The 18,578-nt window shown below is 40.7% G+C and overlaps 1 protein-coding gene across 2 annotated transcripts; it reads left to right on the plus strand.

Moving 5' to 3' along the window:
- The first annotated feature begins 456 nt into the window (after nt 1-456).
- cdk1 (cyclin dependent kinase 1) lies at nt 457-11,438 on the plus strand. Of its 2 annotated transcripts, none has more exons than XM_084375711.1 (8): nt 457-633; nt 1,347-1,389; nt 1,609-1,765; nt 3,709-3,832; nt 5,878-6,048; nt 6,308-6,471; nt 7,684-7,825; nt 11,161-11,438. In XM_084375711.1, the coding sequence occupies exons 2-8, from the start codon at nt 1,353-1,355 to the stop codon at nt 11,275-11,277; spliced, it is 912 nt and encodes a 303-aa protein (XP_084231837.1). In that variant the 5' UTR covers nt 457-633; nt 1,347-1,352; the 3' UTR covers nt 11,278-11,438. The 2 variants fall into 2 exon arrangements, with proteins under 2 accessions (XP_084231837.1, XP_084231838.1); XM_084375712.1 differs by lacking the exon at nt 457-633 and adding an exon at nt 1,181-1,202.
- Nucleotides 11,439-18,578: the final 7,140 nt, after the last annotated feature.

Consider the following 18,578-nt stretch of genomic DNA (forward strand, 5'->3'; position numbering starts at 1 on the left):
CAGTAACAGCGTTACATACATTGGCAGCTGTAAACACTCATAAAAACATTTGAAAAATAGCCTACATATGTCAGTTTGGTGCCTACCAGTTTACTAAACATATAAGGAGTTGTTAACCTTTTATAATCATCAGACAACGTTACAGACGTTGCTTTTGGTACCTTTCTGTTTCCTAGATATATTCGTACGTGTGTGAATGGGTGAATGAGAGGCATTAACTTTTAGCACTTTGTAGAAGGGCACTTTATTTTTTCACTCCATTGACTTGTATTAGTTCACGGGGCAGATCTGCCACATCCAAAATGGCGGACGTGCTGACGTATCGCAGCAACGGGCCAACCCGCTCAGTGAGGCGTATATAACTTTATGGTGCTGACGGGGATGAAGCTGATTCCTGCCTGAAAGACTAAACTCGGGACATGTTTACTACGTGCAACGTCGGCGCGTACTCTCCCGCTCAGCCCACGTGACAGCCTCCCGCTCCCTGATTGGCGGTTTTGAAATTCATCGCTTGAGCTCATTGGTCTGTTTTGAACTGCTGCTGTACTGCGGTCAATTCAAAAGAGTTTGTCAGCATTCCAGCGGCAGTCTGTGCACAGACAGTACATACGATAAAAAACGGGGCACAGTCAGGTAATTATTATTCCTTTTTACACAAGCTGAAATATGACTGAAATGATTTGTCAGATTAGTTGAAAGTTTGGACCGTCCAATTTGGACCGAAAGTGGTCAGCTACCGCTAGAAAATCAACAGAAGGCAGCTTTGACGAATTAGCATTAGCTAAGCTAACCATGGTGATCTTTACTTACTTAGTATGAAGAGAACGGTAACTCCAACGGCTCGGTGACGTGTTTGAATCATTGCTATATATTAACGTTACTGTCATAGGCGAAACGAAAACACTAAACGTTAGTTAACAACTGAGTCTAAATTTAGAGATATGAGCCACCGAAAATCTAGAAGTTCAGTTTACTCACAGCATGAATTGGGCTTTTGAACTTTAACGTTAATCTGCTTTGGGGTTGTTGTTTTTTGCAGTTTGAAATACCAACTTAGTAGCCTATTGCTTAATTAGAAAGCCTATTACAAATTGCTGTAGATTGTAAGTTAACAGTTGTTACATTATTTGGACATGGCACGCTGTTAATTATGACTATGCAAGTTACCAAAGCCACTCGCAGCCTCGACACGTTTGGCTATTGTAAGTACACTTATACGTAACTCTAAAATGTCCCAGTTATCAAACAAAGTTGATAAGGAAAGTATTAGCTGAAACACTTGAAAAGTGATGGTAGTTGTTGAAATAGCACTCTTGATAAGACTGCATGTTTTTTTTCCCTTTCAGGCAATAATGGAAGACTATTTGAAAATAGAGAAAATTGGAGAAGGTCTGTATTAATATTTTCTGTCTAAATGATTAAATTTACATGAAAAAATCCTACAGGTGTGGGCTTTATGGAAATAAAGTTACATTGTCAAATTGTTCCAAGCATCCCTATGTCATAGGTAGTTCAATCAACAATGTCATCAGCACTATAAACTTTATTTACTGTCAGTTTGGCTCTACTTCATACAATTAGAATTACTGTGGTACCTTGTTCTTGCAGGTACCTATGGCGTGGTGTATAAGGGCAGACACAAGGCCACAGGGCAGGTTGTTGCTATGAAAAAGATCCGTCTGGAGAGTGAGGAGGAGGGGGTTCCCAGCACTGCTGTCAGAGAGGTCTCCCTGCTTCAAGAACTGAAGCATCCCAATGTTGTACGGTACGTTCACTTTGTGTGGAGCAATGGGTGTGATGCAGAATGGGGTGTAAGCAAATTCTATCAGGTGAAAAGGTTATAAAAGTAAAATAAGATGTTCCCCTTATGAAGTGCTAATCTTAGGGCTTGGCAATATATGGATCATAATCGTGATATAAAACTAAATATTGTCTTAGATTTTGGATGTCGTTATATGGTCACATGTCATAACTGTTGTCTTTTCGTGGTTTAAAAGCCTGCATTACAGAAAAGTCATGTAATTTTCTGAACTTACCACACACTCTATTTGTTCTATTACTTGCATTTACCCACATTACTGATGATTATTGAACATCAGTAGTATGTAAAATGTCATTGGGATAATATTTTGTCAAAGGACCAATTGTCATACAATATTGTCCCTATATCTTTATTGAGGTACTTGGTCAAGAATATTGTGATATTTGATTTTGTTGCCCATTTCTAGCATTTATGAAGTGCTTTTGAGTAGATTTCAAAATATTGTGATATTATTTTGAGGCCATGTTGCCCAGCTCTAGTTTGAGTAGGGGAAAAAACCTATGGGGGACAATCACTTACTCTCCGTCTTGACAGTTACCAGTAATACAAGGTTACAAGGTACATCTGTGTAATTTTTTTAAAAAGACAAGGGTTTAAAAAAAAAAAGTGCTACATCTAAATTAGAAATGGCATGTTGATGCACCATTTGTTTTTACAAGAAAAGACGCTCAATATTTGTGTTGTGTATGAGTGCTGTGTTAATTTACTGAAAATGAAAATCGAAAACTTCCTACTGCTGCAGTTTCACATTACTCAACTCAACTCAACTTTATTTATAAAGCACTTTAAAACAACCACAGCTGAAACAAAGTGCTGTACATAAACAGGGAAAACAACACCGAGACATTAAACAATTAAAAACAATAGATACAATAAAATAAAACAGGTAAAAACACTAAAGTAATTGTTTTACTGTTTCTAAAACAAATTAAAAACAGTAAAACAATAACTAAAACAAACCAAGAAACACTAAAACAAGAGCAGAGTCTCATGCGGGGTTGAAAGCCAAGGAATAAAAATGGGTTTTAAGACGAGTTTTAAAAATGGACAGTGAGGAGGCTTGTCTAATGTGCAATGGGAGCTCATTCCATAATTTAGGAGCAGCAACAGAAAAGGCTCTATCCCCTCTGAGCTTCCGTTTTGATCTCGGTACCTCCAGGAGCAGCAGATCAGCTGACCTGAGGCACCGAGCAGGAGCGTAGGGTTGAAGGAGCTCAGAGAGGTAAGGCGGGGCCAGGCCATTTAAAGATTTAAAAACAAATAAAAGAATCTTAAAATGGACTCTAAAGTGCACAGGCAGCCAGTGGAGGGAGGCCAGGATGGAAGTATGTGCTCCCTCTTACGTACTCCAGTTAAGAGACGAGCGGCTGCGTTTTGCACCAACTGGAGACGTGCGAGGGAAGACTGACTGACTCCAAAGTAAAGTGCGTTACAGTAATCCAGCCGGGATGTAATAAAGGCATGGATTACTGTTTCACAGTGCTGTTGTGCAAGGAAAGGCTTCACCTTTGCCAGCTGCCTAATCTGAAAAAAGCTGGACTTTACTACAGCACTAATTTGCCGATCCAATTTAAAATCACTGTCCATCTTAAAACCCAAGTTTGAGACTGTTGGCTTTAAATAATCTGCCAAAGGGCCCAAGACAACAGGAGGGGATTCACAAGGGCCACTGGGACCAAACACCATCACTTCTGGGTTTTTTAGAAGCATTTAACTGGTGAAACATGAGCTGACTTTGATTTTGAAGTAGCCTAAAACAATGTTACCCTGAAATACCCTGAAAACAATATGTGAGCAAATAAGAACTATGACAGCTAGCCTATGAGAAATGTATACATAAATGCAGTATGGACTTACGTGTGTGTGTGTGTGTGTCTGTGTGTCAGACTTCTGGATGTCCTCATGCAGGAGTCTCGTCTCTACCTCATCTTTGAGTTCCTGTCTATGGACCTGAAAAAGTACCTGGACTCCATCCCCTCTGGCCAATACATGGACCCTATGCTGGTGAAGGTAAGTGTGTTTGTGATGAATAAACTCTCAGCAGTTTGTGACTGCTATATTGTTGCATTTGAATTAGTTTTACATTGGATTATGGAATGAAATTATATATCTCAAGGATAATGGTAACTTGAACTGAACATTAACTCAAGTCATCTACTTTGAATTTGTGGGCTCATTTATACAACTAAGCCAATATCCCAAAAAGGGTGTTCTGAGTGGTGGGTGGAGTAATATTGGGGGGGGCGGGCGGGCGGATGGGCTACTGCTAATGCAGACTTTTCATAATCAAAAATGTTATGTTATTTGGAGTAGAGCTGGAACAATTCGCTGATTTATTCAAATTGAATGCAAAAATACAGAAACGGACAACGTATTAATCACTCTTATTATGTGTCACCCAGAGTAAAAAGTTAGTGTTAATTAGGGCCTGACCAATATGGATTTGCCAATATGGATATTGGGGAGTAAAAATTCCAATAACGGATATATCTGCCAATTTAAATCTTTCAACAACAAAAAAACAACTTATTTTTTCAAAGATGAATGCAGGAACTTTTCTTTATTTTTATCATAATAATAATGATAATAATTATTATTATTATTAGAAATATGGCAAACGTTACATGGGATATTTTGAAATTCAGACATTAAGCATTTTTCTTACTGCAAGGCATGTCTACATGAACATTTATATTTATAATAATACTAACCCAGTATATTTACAAATTATGAATGTATTATTATCTTTATATTCAGGTAATAGGTAAGCGTATAAGCATAATGATAAGTAAAGTCACTGGCAAAACATTATTTGAAATGCACCTCTCTGATGCGCTCTCAACGTTAATTCACATTTTCTCAACTCTATCATTCTGAACCATTAAGACATTATGAGCCAAACTCCAACCAGAAATGCCTTTTCATGTCATCTTTAACAATATTTATTTTGTAGTGTATAATGGTCACAAACAGTCATGAGATGACCAATGCCTCTGCTATTGGTTGCAGGGGAACTCTCAATGTAACGTAAGTTAATCCAATGTAAAAAAAAAAACAAAGAACACCTGGTGATGCTGTGAATATAGCCTTAATGTGCTCAGTCATATGGTTAACGTTATGTGGCAAAGTGAAATTATGATCAATAAGAGTGAAATGACAGTTGTTGCAGAAGGGTAAAGGATGGGAATGGGGACGTTAATGTTGCGTTATTCATTTACTTCCAGGCCAACATTGCATTTTACTCAGCATGATTGTCCCTCCCCTGCCCTCTCACCCTCTCACGAAAAAGATATCAGTTGAATATGGTTTAAAGGTTGGCAAATAGTATGTGTGTATGTGAGCCCTTGGATGCATGCTTATATGTACATATTTGACATTTATGCATGTGTGCATTCTCCACTGTGTTTTTAAACTGCACTCCTTGGCAAATCTGTCTCTGACTTGGCCCAATTGTTATCGGTTGCCATGGTGATGGTAACTAAGTTGGTAGTGGTAACAGACAGAGAGAGTTGATTTAATAGAGATTTGTGAATCTCACCTCACATTATCATGCTTCTCCCTCAAAGACGGTCCCTGCTATCACTTAAACGATGATAAAGTATAAACTATGAGAGTCGACTGAGCTGAAATTTGTGTATGTTTTTTTTGTCAAAAATGTGGGTTAAGAAAAGTGGCTGTGTTTGCCTGCCTCCAGATATTTTTCCTCTTAGTTTAATGGGACCTAATGCAGCCCCTATCATTTAAATGCCCACTGAGCAAAAAGTGTTGGTCCGATAGCTTCCAGAGGCACATTGTTGCGACCAGCACAGTTAAACATTTTTATTAAAAAGAAAATGACATAGGTGAAGTGAACATTGTGTGAATGAGAGCTAGTTGAAGACAAGATTTTTAGACTTTCTTACAGTCCTCCCCATTCTGTCAGTTGAGTCCTTCACTCTATATGAAGGGTTGGTCAGAGTTAGAAAATGTTTCAAAGAGATTGAATTTGCCATTTGTCTTGTTTTGCACGTGTGTCTATCTCCATGTTCATTCTTTTACCCTTCATCACTTTTAAGAGCTACCTGTATCAGATCTTGGAGGGCATTTACTTCTGTCACTGTCGTCGAGTCCTCCACCGGGACCTGAAACCCCAGAACCTCCTGATCGACAACAAGGGAGTAATCAAACTGGCAGACTTTGGCCTGGCTCGAGCCTTTGGTGTTCCTGTCAGGGTCTACACCCATGAGGTGAGAATCCCCTCACACACCACTGAAGTTTGTGGGCTAAAACAATTGAACTATAAAGTTAGTTATAAGTTAAAAAAGCAAATAAATTCTTACAGTTTGACTGTTGACTATTGAGGAATTTATTGCTTCAGTTGACTTCATTTACCATCATGCAGGTTGGACATCAACATCAAATATTGAGAATTTTCCCCTTAAGAACACTAAATAACAAAAAGCCTTTAAAACGACCAGTGAGATTAATTAACCATTGTGTTTTCAGGTTGTAACTCTTTGGTACCGGGCTCCAGAGGTCCTCCTGGGTTCACCCCGATATTCAACCCCTGTTGATGTTTGGAGCACTGGGACCATCTTTGCTGAACTTGCTACCAAGAAGCCTCTGTTCCATGGAGACTCAGAGATAGATCAGCTCTTCAGGATCTTCAGGTAGACACACAGATCACATCTCCATACATTTAGAAGAACCCCTCATAAGTTGTTTTACTCCAAATGTGAATAAAAACATGTAAAGTAGTGAAATAGCTGTTGATATAAGAGCTCATTAAACTCAGACTACAGAAAGTAACATAAGAATAGGTAATATTTACCTGGAGCCTGTTTCCTGATCAAAATCCTGCTGTTAAAAAATTCTCCAACAGCAGCTGTGGAATTTTCCTGATTTCAAAACTTGAAGTACTTAGGTTAGGTTAGGTTAGGTTAGTTAGGGACCAGGGGAGCCAAATTTGGAACTAAAAGTCCTCCTCACACATTGCTGGCTACGTATCCATGACTAATTAATAAGATGAAGGGTTTTAAAAAATGAAGTCATGTTCTGACTGATGTTTGAGATGGATGTAATGAACATGTGGAGGTGGGAGATGAGTTAAGGGTCAACAGTGATGATCGGATGATAATTATTTACTTCTGCTTTAGTGTGTAACTGCTATGAAACTACCAGCAAATGAACTTTGTCTTTCACTCCCTGCAAACCCTTCCCTGAAACTTCTTGAAAGATAGTCAGTGGGGCTGCACTTACAGTATATAGCACTTTTCAACCTTAATAGCAAAGTGCTTTTACAGTTCTCATTCAACTGTTCACACACATAATACTTGAAAGGCACTGGCCTGTCCATTGGGAGCTTCTTGGATTTCAAGTAAGATTGCTCAGGAACACTGACATGTCGACAGGAGGAGCTGTGGATCATACCACCAGTCCAGAGATTAGTGGACAACCCACTGTATTTCCTGAACCTCAACCATCCTAACAGAAAGGAGGACTGCACAATATTGGAAAAGAGTGACACTGCAATATTTATTTCTGGTATATACATGTACTGTGATAGTGATAAAGTTTTATTAGGATCTCTCCCTGGGTTAGTCAACTTCACTATCTTCTTTAAACTGTGCTTACACAAGTAAGTGCATCAACGCATGTGCAGCTTGTTGTCTGCCTCCAACTGTGAAATATATATTGGGTATTACGAACTCATTATTTTTTTAATTTAGGGTGAACGTTTTGCTGTTTACTCTCCTTGTTATGTTAGAATGGGGTTGCTGAGCTAAGTCCCTGGTTCCTCTGGGTCTTGGTGCCCTTAGATAGTTCTTTGCAGTTCCATCTTTTATTTATTTAAACCCTACTTCTGTTTCTGTTTTTTCCAGGACTCTGGGAACCCCTAACAATGACGTATGGCCTGATGTAGAGAGCCTACCTGACTACAAAAACACCTTCCCTAAATGGAAGTCTGGCAACCTGTCATCAATGGTGAAAAACCTGGATAAGAATGGCCTGGACTTACTGGCGGTGAGGACTAGGGCTGAACAACTTAACATATGAATTCAGACTTTTCTGGTACTACTGCTTCAGGGGTTCTCTTCTTGAAACTAGTCAGTCAGATAAAGGTCAGTACATTAGGGGTGTCAACGTTTACAATTTTTTCTACACGTGCACACGGGGCTTCTAACCGACATGTACCCGGTTACACGTCGGAGATTTATGATCTCTTTCTATCGCAGTTGCGCTACATAACCACTAGAGGGTTCTGTCTCCATTCAACCGCCTCCTAATCCCAATAAATCAAAGCCATTCCAGTAGTTATCAGACAAAAATGTTTATTCAACGTTTTTCTTGTAGACCTATTTCAAATAGGTACTAAATTAAAGCCAACATAACAGATAAATCACAGAGCTTCATTTAACATTTTAAGGCTTCGGCCTACTTATGACAGAAAGTAAAATGAGTTGAAAATAAAATCATCTATCATTTTGACAGACAAGAAAACGTGAGTGAAAGCTGAAAAAGGTTTAACCTTCTTTTTTAATCATTGTTTTAACTATTTCTCACAGTTGTACAATTTGTTTTTAAACGTATAGTTCAAACTGCATCCCTCTCTCCCTCTCTCGCAACGGGAGCTGCGTCTGAATTTCAATATACGTCTCATAGTAAAAGTAATCTGGAATTGGCGATGGAAAGAAACTAAAAAAGAAGCCCAAGTATGCTGAAGTGAGAGGAAAAAACTTCACCTTTATATCCACAAAGCTAAAAAAGTAGTTACAATTATTCACAAACTGTTGGGAAAAAAATGTTTTTTTCTTCTGTGATCAGGTCGTAAAAAGCCGACACAGAACACCAACCAACAATATAATGTACAACAACACGTAACAATAAAGGCTAAACTAACAAGCCATTAACAGTTTTTGTTTTCAGCAGGACGACATTTGCACATGGAGAAGATGATGAGCTCCGCGCTCTTCTCAAGTCCTCCGCAGCCTATTCTATACAGCAGCTGTCTTGCCTTTAAGTGGTCTCGCTGGTCTGAAAACACAAATGGCTGTGGCCGCGGGTTTTTTTATGTATCAACGTAACATTGTGCCCCATGCATCTATTATGTATGCGGATAACTGCACTAGTGGGAACATTTAATTGTATAGTTAGTTAATGTTATTATCTGAAGCTTTCAGGCAACATCATCACCCCTAAAAATACTATAGGCCTATATATTGGTGAGAAATAAATGAGGAGGAGGAAAAATGACGTGTAAACGGTTATTGATTTTTCTAAACGGTTATGATTTATTATCCGAGTACCCGTTTACACGTGTAGATGTTGACACCCCTAGTACAGATACACTTAGTTTCTATGTAGACATGTAGACAGTACAGACCTGCAGGCTGAACACACTGGATGCCTGTGTACTGCGTGGTGGCTGCATTGCTGAACTGCTGAACTACCTGCCCTATCTGTTTACATGGAGTTTGCCTTTGATAATTATCAATAAATATGATGACGTGATTTTTCTTCTCCCTTTGAAAGAGGGAGAAAGTAGGAGAGGGAAAGAGAGGGAGGGGGAGAAACTGCCCCTCACCTGTTGTGTGTATTCTCTTCACGTCTGAGACATATTCTACAGATACAGACATTAAAACTATAGTAAAATGCTGGCATGATGTGGATATTACTGTCTATAGGTCCTTTTCAGGTCTATTTTTGCCGCGGTAGAAATGGGTGAGACTCCAAATCTCTAGATCACGTGACGCAGCAGCCACACTTAACGCCCGCGTGAGAAGCGTGACTAATGCATCCAGTGTGGCCAATCTAAACTTACCATGAACACTGAAATGATTGAAATGAAAATCATTTGACACAATGCATTGAAAAATTGTGTTCACAGGATTGAAACTAGCTTTGGACCTTTTTATCATCCACCCATTTCTAGTGCTTGTCAAAGGTTTTACAGATGTCTCTTTTACAATGGTGGAAAGGATTTTTCAGCTGCAGGGTAATTTGTCTGCACTTTTGAGTGTTTTGGATTTTTTCACCCTTGATTTCTTTTTCAAAACAGCAGGTGAGCCATTTGTGGAGGAAGCTTGTTGTAAATTATGTAGTAGTAGCAAACTATTGAAACCGACATGATACCAAATGACATCGCAACAGCGAGGTGCACTCAAGCTTGTATGAATCAACAGTATAAGTGGTATAGTAGAATAGTTCTATAAATTATGTAGGAGAGGTCACATCAACAAAAGTGCGTTTTTAAAGGAGGGATATAATACCAGAAAACAGCTCTCCTCCTCTTTCTCTCTCTTACCCCACTCACACTGGTCAGAAAACCAACTAGCACCTGCTAACATGTGGCTTTGTCTCCAATGTCAATGGCATTTACTCCCATATTAAATGACTCTGGAGTAGTAGTTTATCAGCTCCAGCTACAGGCAGCTGTGATGAATACACAACACCCAGGACAGCACACTTATATTCACCCCTAGTTGGGCATTATGCTATGAGGTGTGTTGAAGTTAAGAATGCTTGCTTTTATGATACTTTTCCATTCGGCTCTGTAAAAGCACCACTCGAACATTGTTCAGTCAGTGTTGAGTTTGAAAGATAGACTGAAGTAAAAGATATTAAAAAGGTAACCATTGTCAGTGGCTTCTGTATCACTAATAATTAAGCGAGATGTGTCTCTCCTTAGCATCCTCTGTTATCAGCTCTGGAAAAAAAACAATGTCTCTAATTCAAAATATTATTTATTAAGACTATCTTAAAACAAGTTTTAATGTCTTCTGGATATAGTATAATGAAGTATATGATAGGGCTGGACCCCAATATTCGACTATTTGGATTTTCTTTTGTTGGTTAGGTGTTCAGTTTTTTATTGTGGTATTTGGATTTTGTACAGTGTATACTGGCCTACTACAATATCAATACTGGCAGTGCTACTCTACCTCCGGAGCTGTGTACACTTTTTCACTCATGTATCCCTACATGGGACATAGTGTTTCCAACACAGATTTTGTCTGGCATGCTGCGAGGCCTACTTATGCCATTGTTTTGTTAAAGCTTGTAAGTGTGTTTAAGAGTGCTACAGTTCCATAGAAAGGCATTGTAATCCATTTTGGTCACCATGACTACCTAAAGGTATCACAGGGTCATATAAAGATATTTATACTTGTACACTTGACCAGAGTGTAAGATTAGCAAGAATTACATATACTGTTGTGAGAAAATAAACGTGAATGGAATGGTGATTGCAATAGCTGTCCTCCTCTCTAAAGCAGGTTATAATCACTTAATTGTTCCAGACAGAAATATCCTGATTGATGTTATCTTCCTTTCATCCTCATCTTGTCTCTCTGCTGTAGAAAATGTTGACATACAATCCACCCAAGAGGATCTCAGCGCGCGAGGCCATGACCCACCCATACTTTGATGACTTGGACAAATCCACCCTGCCTGCTGCTAGCATCAACAAAATCTAAAACATATACTGACCTTATATACAAACATATTCATACCCTTTGTGAATTATTATTCTGTAAATACTTGTCTGTCAAAATTGTTGTAGACTGTGTGTAAAGTTTTGTCTTTCAACAATGTCTTTCCAATAAAACTGCACTTTCTGTGAGTCTCTAAACATTAATGCTTTATGTCAGTTTTTGATTTATTTATTTATTTTTTTATAATCATAAGGCTTTCGCTTTTTATATGATCTAGGACACAAATGCAACCTGGATCCTTTCAGCCCAGGGACCTCATTTTAATAAAAATGTTCATAGATTTAGATAGATCGCAAGTACGTTTTAACAAGGCCACTTCAACTATAGATTTAAAAAAAACAATGTTTTCCTCTGTATACCATTTTCATTCCCCACTTTCTGGCTAACTCCAGATTTGCATATAAGACTTGTGTGCTGTGGCTAAGTCATGCACTGCTGTAATGGCAACTGTATGGTGATGGGGAGGAGCTTGGCATGTGTCTGCATCTTTGTATTGTGTGTGTTCAGAGTGTGTAGGTAGAGAACCATACAAAAAAGTCAACAGAACTAAAATGGCTCAAATAAACAACCTACTGAGCACTGCCTTATCTGTAATAATGTTGATAATCACAGTTGAAGTACTAAAGGACACCACCAACATCCTGCCCAACCTGAGCTCAACCAGTCAGACTACTGCCTGAATCCCCTTCTGATGAGTACTGATTATTACTACAGTGAGTAACTTCTCATTTCTTAACCAACCATGTCAGAAGACATACCCTGTGGTTGTAGAAAATATGTTACTCTGTTTCAGAAGGGTCAAACTACTGGCCTGCATCAGGCAAAGAAAACAACTAAGGAGATTACTGAAACTACTAAAATTGGTTTTAAGAACTGTCCAATGCATTATTAAAACCTGGAGGGATAGTGGTGAACCATCATCTTCTGACCAAATGTGATTGGAAAAAATCTTGAATGATCGTGATCAGAGATCACTTAAACGTTTACTGAAATCAAATGGTAAAAAAATCAACAGTAGAACTCACAGCTATGTTTAATAGTGAAAGTAAGAACATCTCACACACACACCATGTGAAGAGAACTCAAGGGACTGGAACTAAACAGCTGTGTAGCCTGAAGAAAACCACTTATAAGCTCATAAGCTTTCTTCTTGCATGATTCTGTACATTAAGGAATACAATGTGTGTTGCGATTGTGCTGTCAATTGGATTAATTACATGTACCTGTGATGAGACCTGCTATTGGCTGATTCAGTATTTGATGGGGCTCAGTTTTGGCTGACCTCAAATATTTCACAACACTTTACATCAGGGTCTTCTAAAGAGGACAACTAGACCTCAGCCATCATTCATACATCATACGTCTAGGATTCATAAAGACATAATAAGGGTGTGTTTGTTAGTAAAAGTGTCTTCATCTGTCTATGTCGACATCTTGTGATGAAATGTGTCAACGTTCTGTAGATGGCTGAGTCTCCTCTGTCAAGTCAAGAATCTAGGAAGCCCCTTGGTGATTCAGTGTGCTTTATCAGAAAAGCTGTAATGATTCAGAGTGTAGTGAAGACACCTCACATAAGACTCCTCAAAATTAAGCACACTTCATGGAAATGAATATGAAAACACAGTATGAGGACGCAACAACAAACACAATCCTGACAACACAACTGTCACAGATATTGCAACATCCTTTGAACCTGCCACCTCCTTTCCTTATGTGCTGCTGGACAGCTGCACAGAACCATCTCTCATCTCATCTCATCTCATCTCATGAATAGGATCCAACAGACGGAGAGAAATCGGAGATCTTTATCCACATCTGTATCTGAGCTGAGAACAAGTAAGTTGTACTTCAAGGCTGACACAACATCAAACTGTGTATACCTGCTGCATGCCGGTGTTTACTGTGGGGAGGCCAGATTGTGATGGAAGGTCATAACATGAGGATGCTACAGTAAGATGTGTGATAGTGTGTATTATACAGTTAAACATGCACATATAAGTGTGCACAGATAACCACGCACATATACACACAACCACGAACACAGCCAACCATACACACTCAATGGTGGGTGGCCATCTGCCTGGACTGGTTGGGTTGAAAAAGAGACTATAGTTAAAATATGATCCATAATAATAATAATAATAATAAATAATAATAATAATAAGGAGGAGAAGAAGGAGAATATCGATGATGATAGAGATTGTAGGAGTCGAGCAGGACCATCACAATCCATGAAAACCTGCAAGACGAGAGAGCACAGAGACTGTGGAAGAAGCCAAGTCAGTAACATGTATTAATAAGACATGATGTGTACAGATAAAGAGGAAGAGACAGGAGCTCAGTGCATCATGGGGAGTCCACTGACAGTCTAAATCTGTGGCAGCATTGCGAAGAGCTTGTGCAGGTAAATGTTTACCTCTTGAACTGAGACTGGAAGATGGTTCCACAGGAGAAGAACTTGATTGCTAAAGGCTCTGCTTCCAATTCTACTTTTCGACACTCTATGAACCATAAGTAATCCTGCATCCTAGTAGCACAGTGTTCTAGTGGCATATGCTACTAGTGCTATCAGCTCTTTAAGATACTCTACTACTACAGCTTCAGGTGAAAAAAGGCAGTCTTTGAAATGTGTTTTATATGGGACTTAAAGGATAAGTACCGTTTTTTACAACCTGGACCTTATTTCTGGCAAAATATATGGTAATTTACTCACCCAGATAACTTTGGTGTCATTCGGCGTCGTTCGGACGAAATTAGATCCAGTGTAGCGGCGATATATCCATATAATGGGAGAGACGGGGCAGCGACACACAGCCTCTATATAACGCATTATCTGCCACGAAACTAGTTAATTTCATCAATATTTTGTTACGATATGCTAGTGCTATTCCCCTCTGAGTCCGGGCTCGTCCGTTATCAACATCCGGGGTCAAACTAGCAGTAGCAGCTACAGGTAAACAAGCCGCGCTGTCGCGGGTGCGCGCGCAGCTCAGAGACGACATCCTCCAGGTCAGAGGTAGTAGCTCAACCTACAGACCCCGGATGTTGACAATAGACGTGCCCGGACTCAGAGGCTAATAGCGCTAGCATTTCATAACAAAATATTGATGAAATTAACTAGTTTCGTGGCAGATAATGCGTTATATAGAGGCTGTGTGTCGCTGCCCCGTCTCTCCCATTATATGGATATATCGCCGCTACACTGGATCTAATTTCGTCCGAACGACGCCGAATGACACCAAAGTTATCTGGGTGAGTAAATGACCATATATTTTGCCAGTAATAAGGTCCAGGTTGTAAAAAACGGTACTTATCCTTTAAAGGACATTATGATGTACAATAACTCCCAGATTCCTTAATGTGGTACTGGAGACCAGCGTAGTGCTGTCCGGGGTAGCTTTTTCATTAGATAATGTGTCTCTTAGAAATGTATAGGTCCCAGCACAATAACTTTCGTTTAGTAGCAGGAAATTGGAGGTCATCCAGGTTTTTATGTCCTTAAGTTATGCCTGAGGTTTAGCTCCCTGATTAGTGTACAATTGTGTATCATCTGCATACAAATGAAAATTAATGGAGTATTTTATAATGATATTCTCTAAATATGGCATATTTAAAGTGAATAGTATTGGTCGGGGCACAGAACCTTGTGGAGCCACATGACCAACTTTGGTATGCAATGAGGATTCATTGTTAACTTGTACAAACTGAGATTGATCTGATAAATAGCTCAATGCAGATCTAACAAGACCAGTACAGAGACAAGACCTTTGTCAGATGCAATTAGAAGGTCATTTGCAATTTAATCCAATGCTGTTTTGGTGCTATGATGCACTCAAAATCCTGATTGGAAATTGTTTTTTATTTCAACATGCAACTCTAGATATGTTAAACTTCAAGGGACTATAAAACCTCCAAATGCTAACTTTCAGTTAAAATACGTGACGCTGGTAATGCTTAGCATTATGCCGTTGGAAGTAAATCCTTAAAGGCCTTCACTTTCAAAATGTTTGACGGAAAACTGTAGTCTAGTTCAACATTTGGAATGAATGAAAAGCTAAGTTCAGGATCATCATCATTATCATCATTATCATCATTATATCTTTGCTACATTAGAACCCTTTTGTCTCTTGACATAACACAACACGTGTGTTACATTTCATTGTCTTAGGGAGCAAGGAGCAGACAGAGCAATTCATCGCCCTCAGAGGTCAACACGACCATTTTATTCACGGGGCGAAACACTCGGCCGCAGTTGGATGGAGGTAAGGCAATAACGAATAGCCCAGCTGTCAGTGTCCTGATGTCACTTTTTGTAAATCTTTGCATCCCTGTGTGAATGTGGTCTTGTGTTCACATTTTCTCTTGCTTCTGTCTGTGTTTAGAACAATTCTGGAAAAAATGGGGGCAAGGTCGGGCCCCAACAGGCCAAGAAGAAATGGGACAATCTGAAAAAGAAATACAAAGTAGGCGCAGGTGTGGATGATGATGTGGAAACTGCATTTTATTTGTTTTACCCATGCAAGTTAATGAATACTTGGTAGTATACTTGCTGGAAATTGCTGACGTGATTGATTTCCACTGCCTTAGGATTGCAAATATCCAGGGACAGGAGAGGGGGTCGGCAGGACCTCCACCGCTGCCACTTGGCCCTGGTTTGTCCTCATGGATGAGGTGTTAGGACAGAGGCCGTCCATTGCCCCCCCGTCCTAATTGCATCCATGCCTGAGGACACACCAGGGCCAAGTGAAGCGGTTGACCAGGCGGCTGAACAGGATGAGAACAAGGAGGAGGAGGAGAGCCAGGAGGCCAGCCAGGGCCAAGTCGGAAGAGGAGGATGAACTCCTTGAGCTCCTCAGGCAGGACATGAGGCTGCAGAGGGAGGCAGATGAGAGGAGAGAGCGCGAGAGCAGAGAGGATGGACAGGCTGTTCTCTCTGCTCAAGCGGATGGCCGATCGCTGATTTTATTTTGTTCGGTTATCACCGTTCATTTACTCTGTTAATTTATGAGTTCTATTTATTCACTACAATTATTGTTTGAGATGTCATTTATTTAATTGATTAAAATATTGTCACACGTTGTCCATTCCATTCAGTATTCACAATGTTTATAATATGAACATATTAACAAGTCACAACATCAAACCTTTCTTCCTTCACTTTCTGTCCCATATTGACACACACACACACACACACTTTTATTGCATCTCTTAATTTGAATTGAAACATAATGACAAACAATTATCAACCAAATCATTGACAGCAATAGGCTGAGCAGGAGTCCCTGGCAGTGCTGCTGGGCTGGATGGGATGCCACAATAAAGACCCTGGTGTCAGTGGGACATCATCTGGGGTGGTATTCAGGGTGTTTGGGGGTGGAGTCTCCACTGTCAACCACATCGTCCATTGCAGGGCTGACTCGATCGATGGCTGCCATGTCACTAAGAATTTTTTAGGAAAGAGGCAAGAATTATGATTTCATGATGTGGTCATAATGATAATAATGATGACTGATTACAATGAACAAAACTATCTACCAAACACCATAGATGTAAATGATGCCTTTAGGATTATTTCACTTGCCAACTAAAGATAGTCGTGGTCAGGGATCACCTTCTTCAGGGCAGACACCTCCGCAGACAGCTGGTCCCGCCATGGAGCACCACTGGCTGCCTCCAACACATTCTCCCCCTCATCCTCCGGCATGGCGTCCTGCAGCTCATCCTCTGGGGGCATGATGTCACCCGCCCCCAGGCAGATGTTGTGCAGGACGCACATGCTGTTACGACCTGGATATTTATCACTTTTGATTTACTCTTCTTCAGTACTCAAAGAAACAAAAATGACTCCTGTTGAGTCATGACGCACCTGAGGCACAAAGGTGTGGTGCACCTCCAGCGCTTGCAGGAAGATGGACCTGAACCTGGTCATCATTCCAAAGGCACGCTCAATGATAGAGCGTGCCCCGGAATGATGGACGTTGAAGCACTGGGCTCCCACACCTTGCACAGGCGGCTTGTAGGAAGTGATGAGGGGGAGTGGATGTTGGAGGCACGGGTACCCGCCGTCTGCGAGGATGAAGTGCCCTGGAGGAGGGTAGATGGCCCGCCTGTACAGTGGGCTGTGCCGGAGTACTCTGGAGTCGTGCACCGACCCCGGCCAGCCCACGTACGTGTCTACAAAGCGGCCCTGATGGTCACAAACTGCCTGCAGTATAATGGAGGCGAACAGTTTCCTGTTCTTGTAGCAGTGACCATCAGGGCCGCTCGGTGGCTTGATCCTCACATGGCAGCCGTGGATTGCTCCAGCAGCTTTTGAAAAAGCTCTTTGTCCTGCCAGCCCTGCAAACCCACGAGTTACTGCCGCCAGGTCTTGAGCGGTCTTTGGAAGGTAGATGACCTTGTGGCGAATGGCCACCACCTCCCCAGTAACTCGGTTGACGATACGGTGGACAGTGGAGTGAGGCATCCCAAACACTCTTGAGACCACCCTGTATGATGCCCCACTCGCCAGCTAGAAGAGGAACACCAAGGTCTCTATTGTGGCACCCCATCCATGTCTCCGATCCAGTGCGAGAAGGTTCAGCAGCACTGCCAGTGACTCCCTGCTCAGCTGAAAATCCTGCCTGGTGTCCCCGTCCTCGAAAAACCTGTCGAGGACAGGAACGGCCATGTTGGCCCTGCAGTACAGGGGTCTGGTCTGGATTGGGAAGGGAGGGGGAGAACAGGAAAAGAGAAATGGTTAATTAGACAATAGCTACATCATTGTGTTAATCAGATGATTCTAGTTCATTTTAGTGCTTTGATAGATAATGCCAAATCTGTTTATCGATCCACTTCTCAGTCTGGTTTTGATGATTCATGACAGAATATTTTAATATTAAATTGAGGTCGGGGTTCTTTGACTGTCAGTCAATCAATTGTCAAGGTTATCTGGCATTACCCATATGTGCCGTTCAACAGTTTATATGTCCAGCATTTGAGTAGTGTATTGGCATGTTACTGACTGTTAGCTGGCTAATAATGATGATGACATTACTGTGGGTTCAAATGACAGGTTTTACCTCTCCACGTCCCTCTCTCAACCGGACTAACACCAGCCGGCGCCGGCGGAGCTGCATCTCCTCTTCCTCCAAAATAAGGAATACTCAAACATTTTCCGTCGAACTCTCTACTCGTGTTTTCAATTTCGCGGGCCTGGGCGGCAGATATCGTGACGTACGGGTGGGGCGGGAACATCTGGTGGCGCAACCAGGAAATGCTCCAAATGCTAGACCGTCCCATTT

The sequence above is a fragment of the Pagrus pagrus genome, assembly GCF_965226575.1.
Source record: "Pagrus pagrus genome assembly, chromosome: 15".
NCBI classification, from domain to species: domain Eukaryota; kingdom Metazoa; phylum Chordata; class Actinopteri; order Spariformes; family Sparidae; genus Pagrus; species Pagrus pagrus.

What these genes read in the sequence shown, in the direction of transcription:
- cdk1 (XM_084375711.1), top strand. Translation starts at nt 1,353, where the DNA reads ATGGAAGACTATTTGAAAATAGAGAAAATTGGAGAAG. An exon ending in AAGCATCCCAATGTTGTACG is followed by an intron (nt 1,766 to 3,708) that starts GTACGTTCACTT and finishes TCTGTGTGTCAG; the next exon opens with ACTTCTGGATGTCCTCATGC. An exon ending in CAGCTCTTCAGGATCTTCAG is followed by an intron (nt 6,472 to 7,683) that starts GTAGACACACAG and finishes TGTTTTTTCCAG; the next exon opens with GACTCTGGGAACCCCTAACA.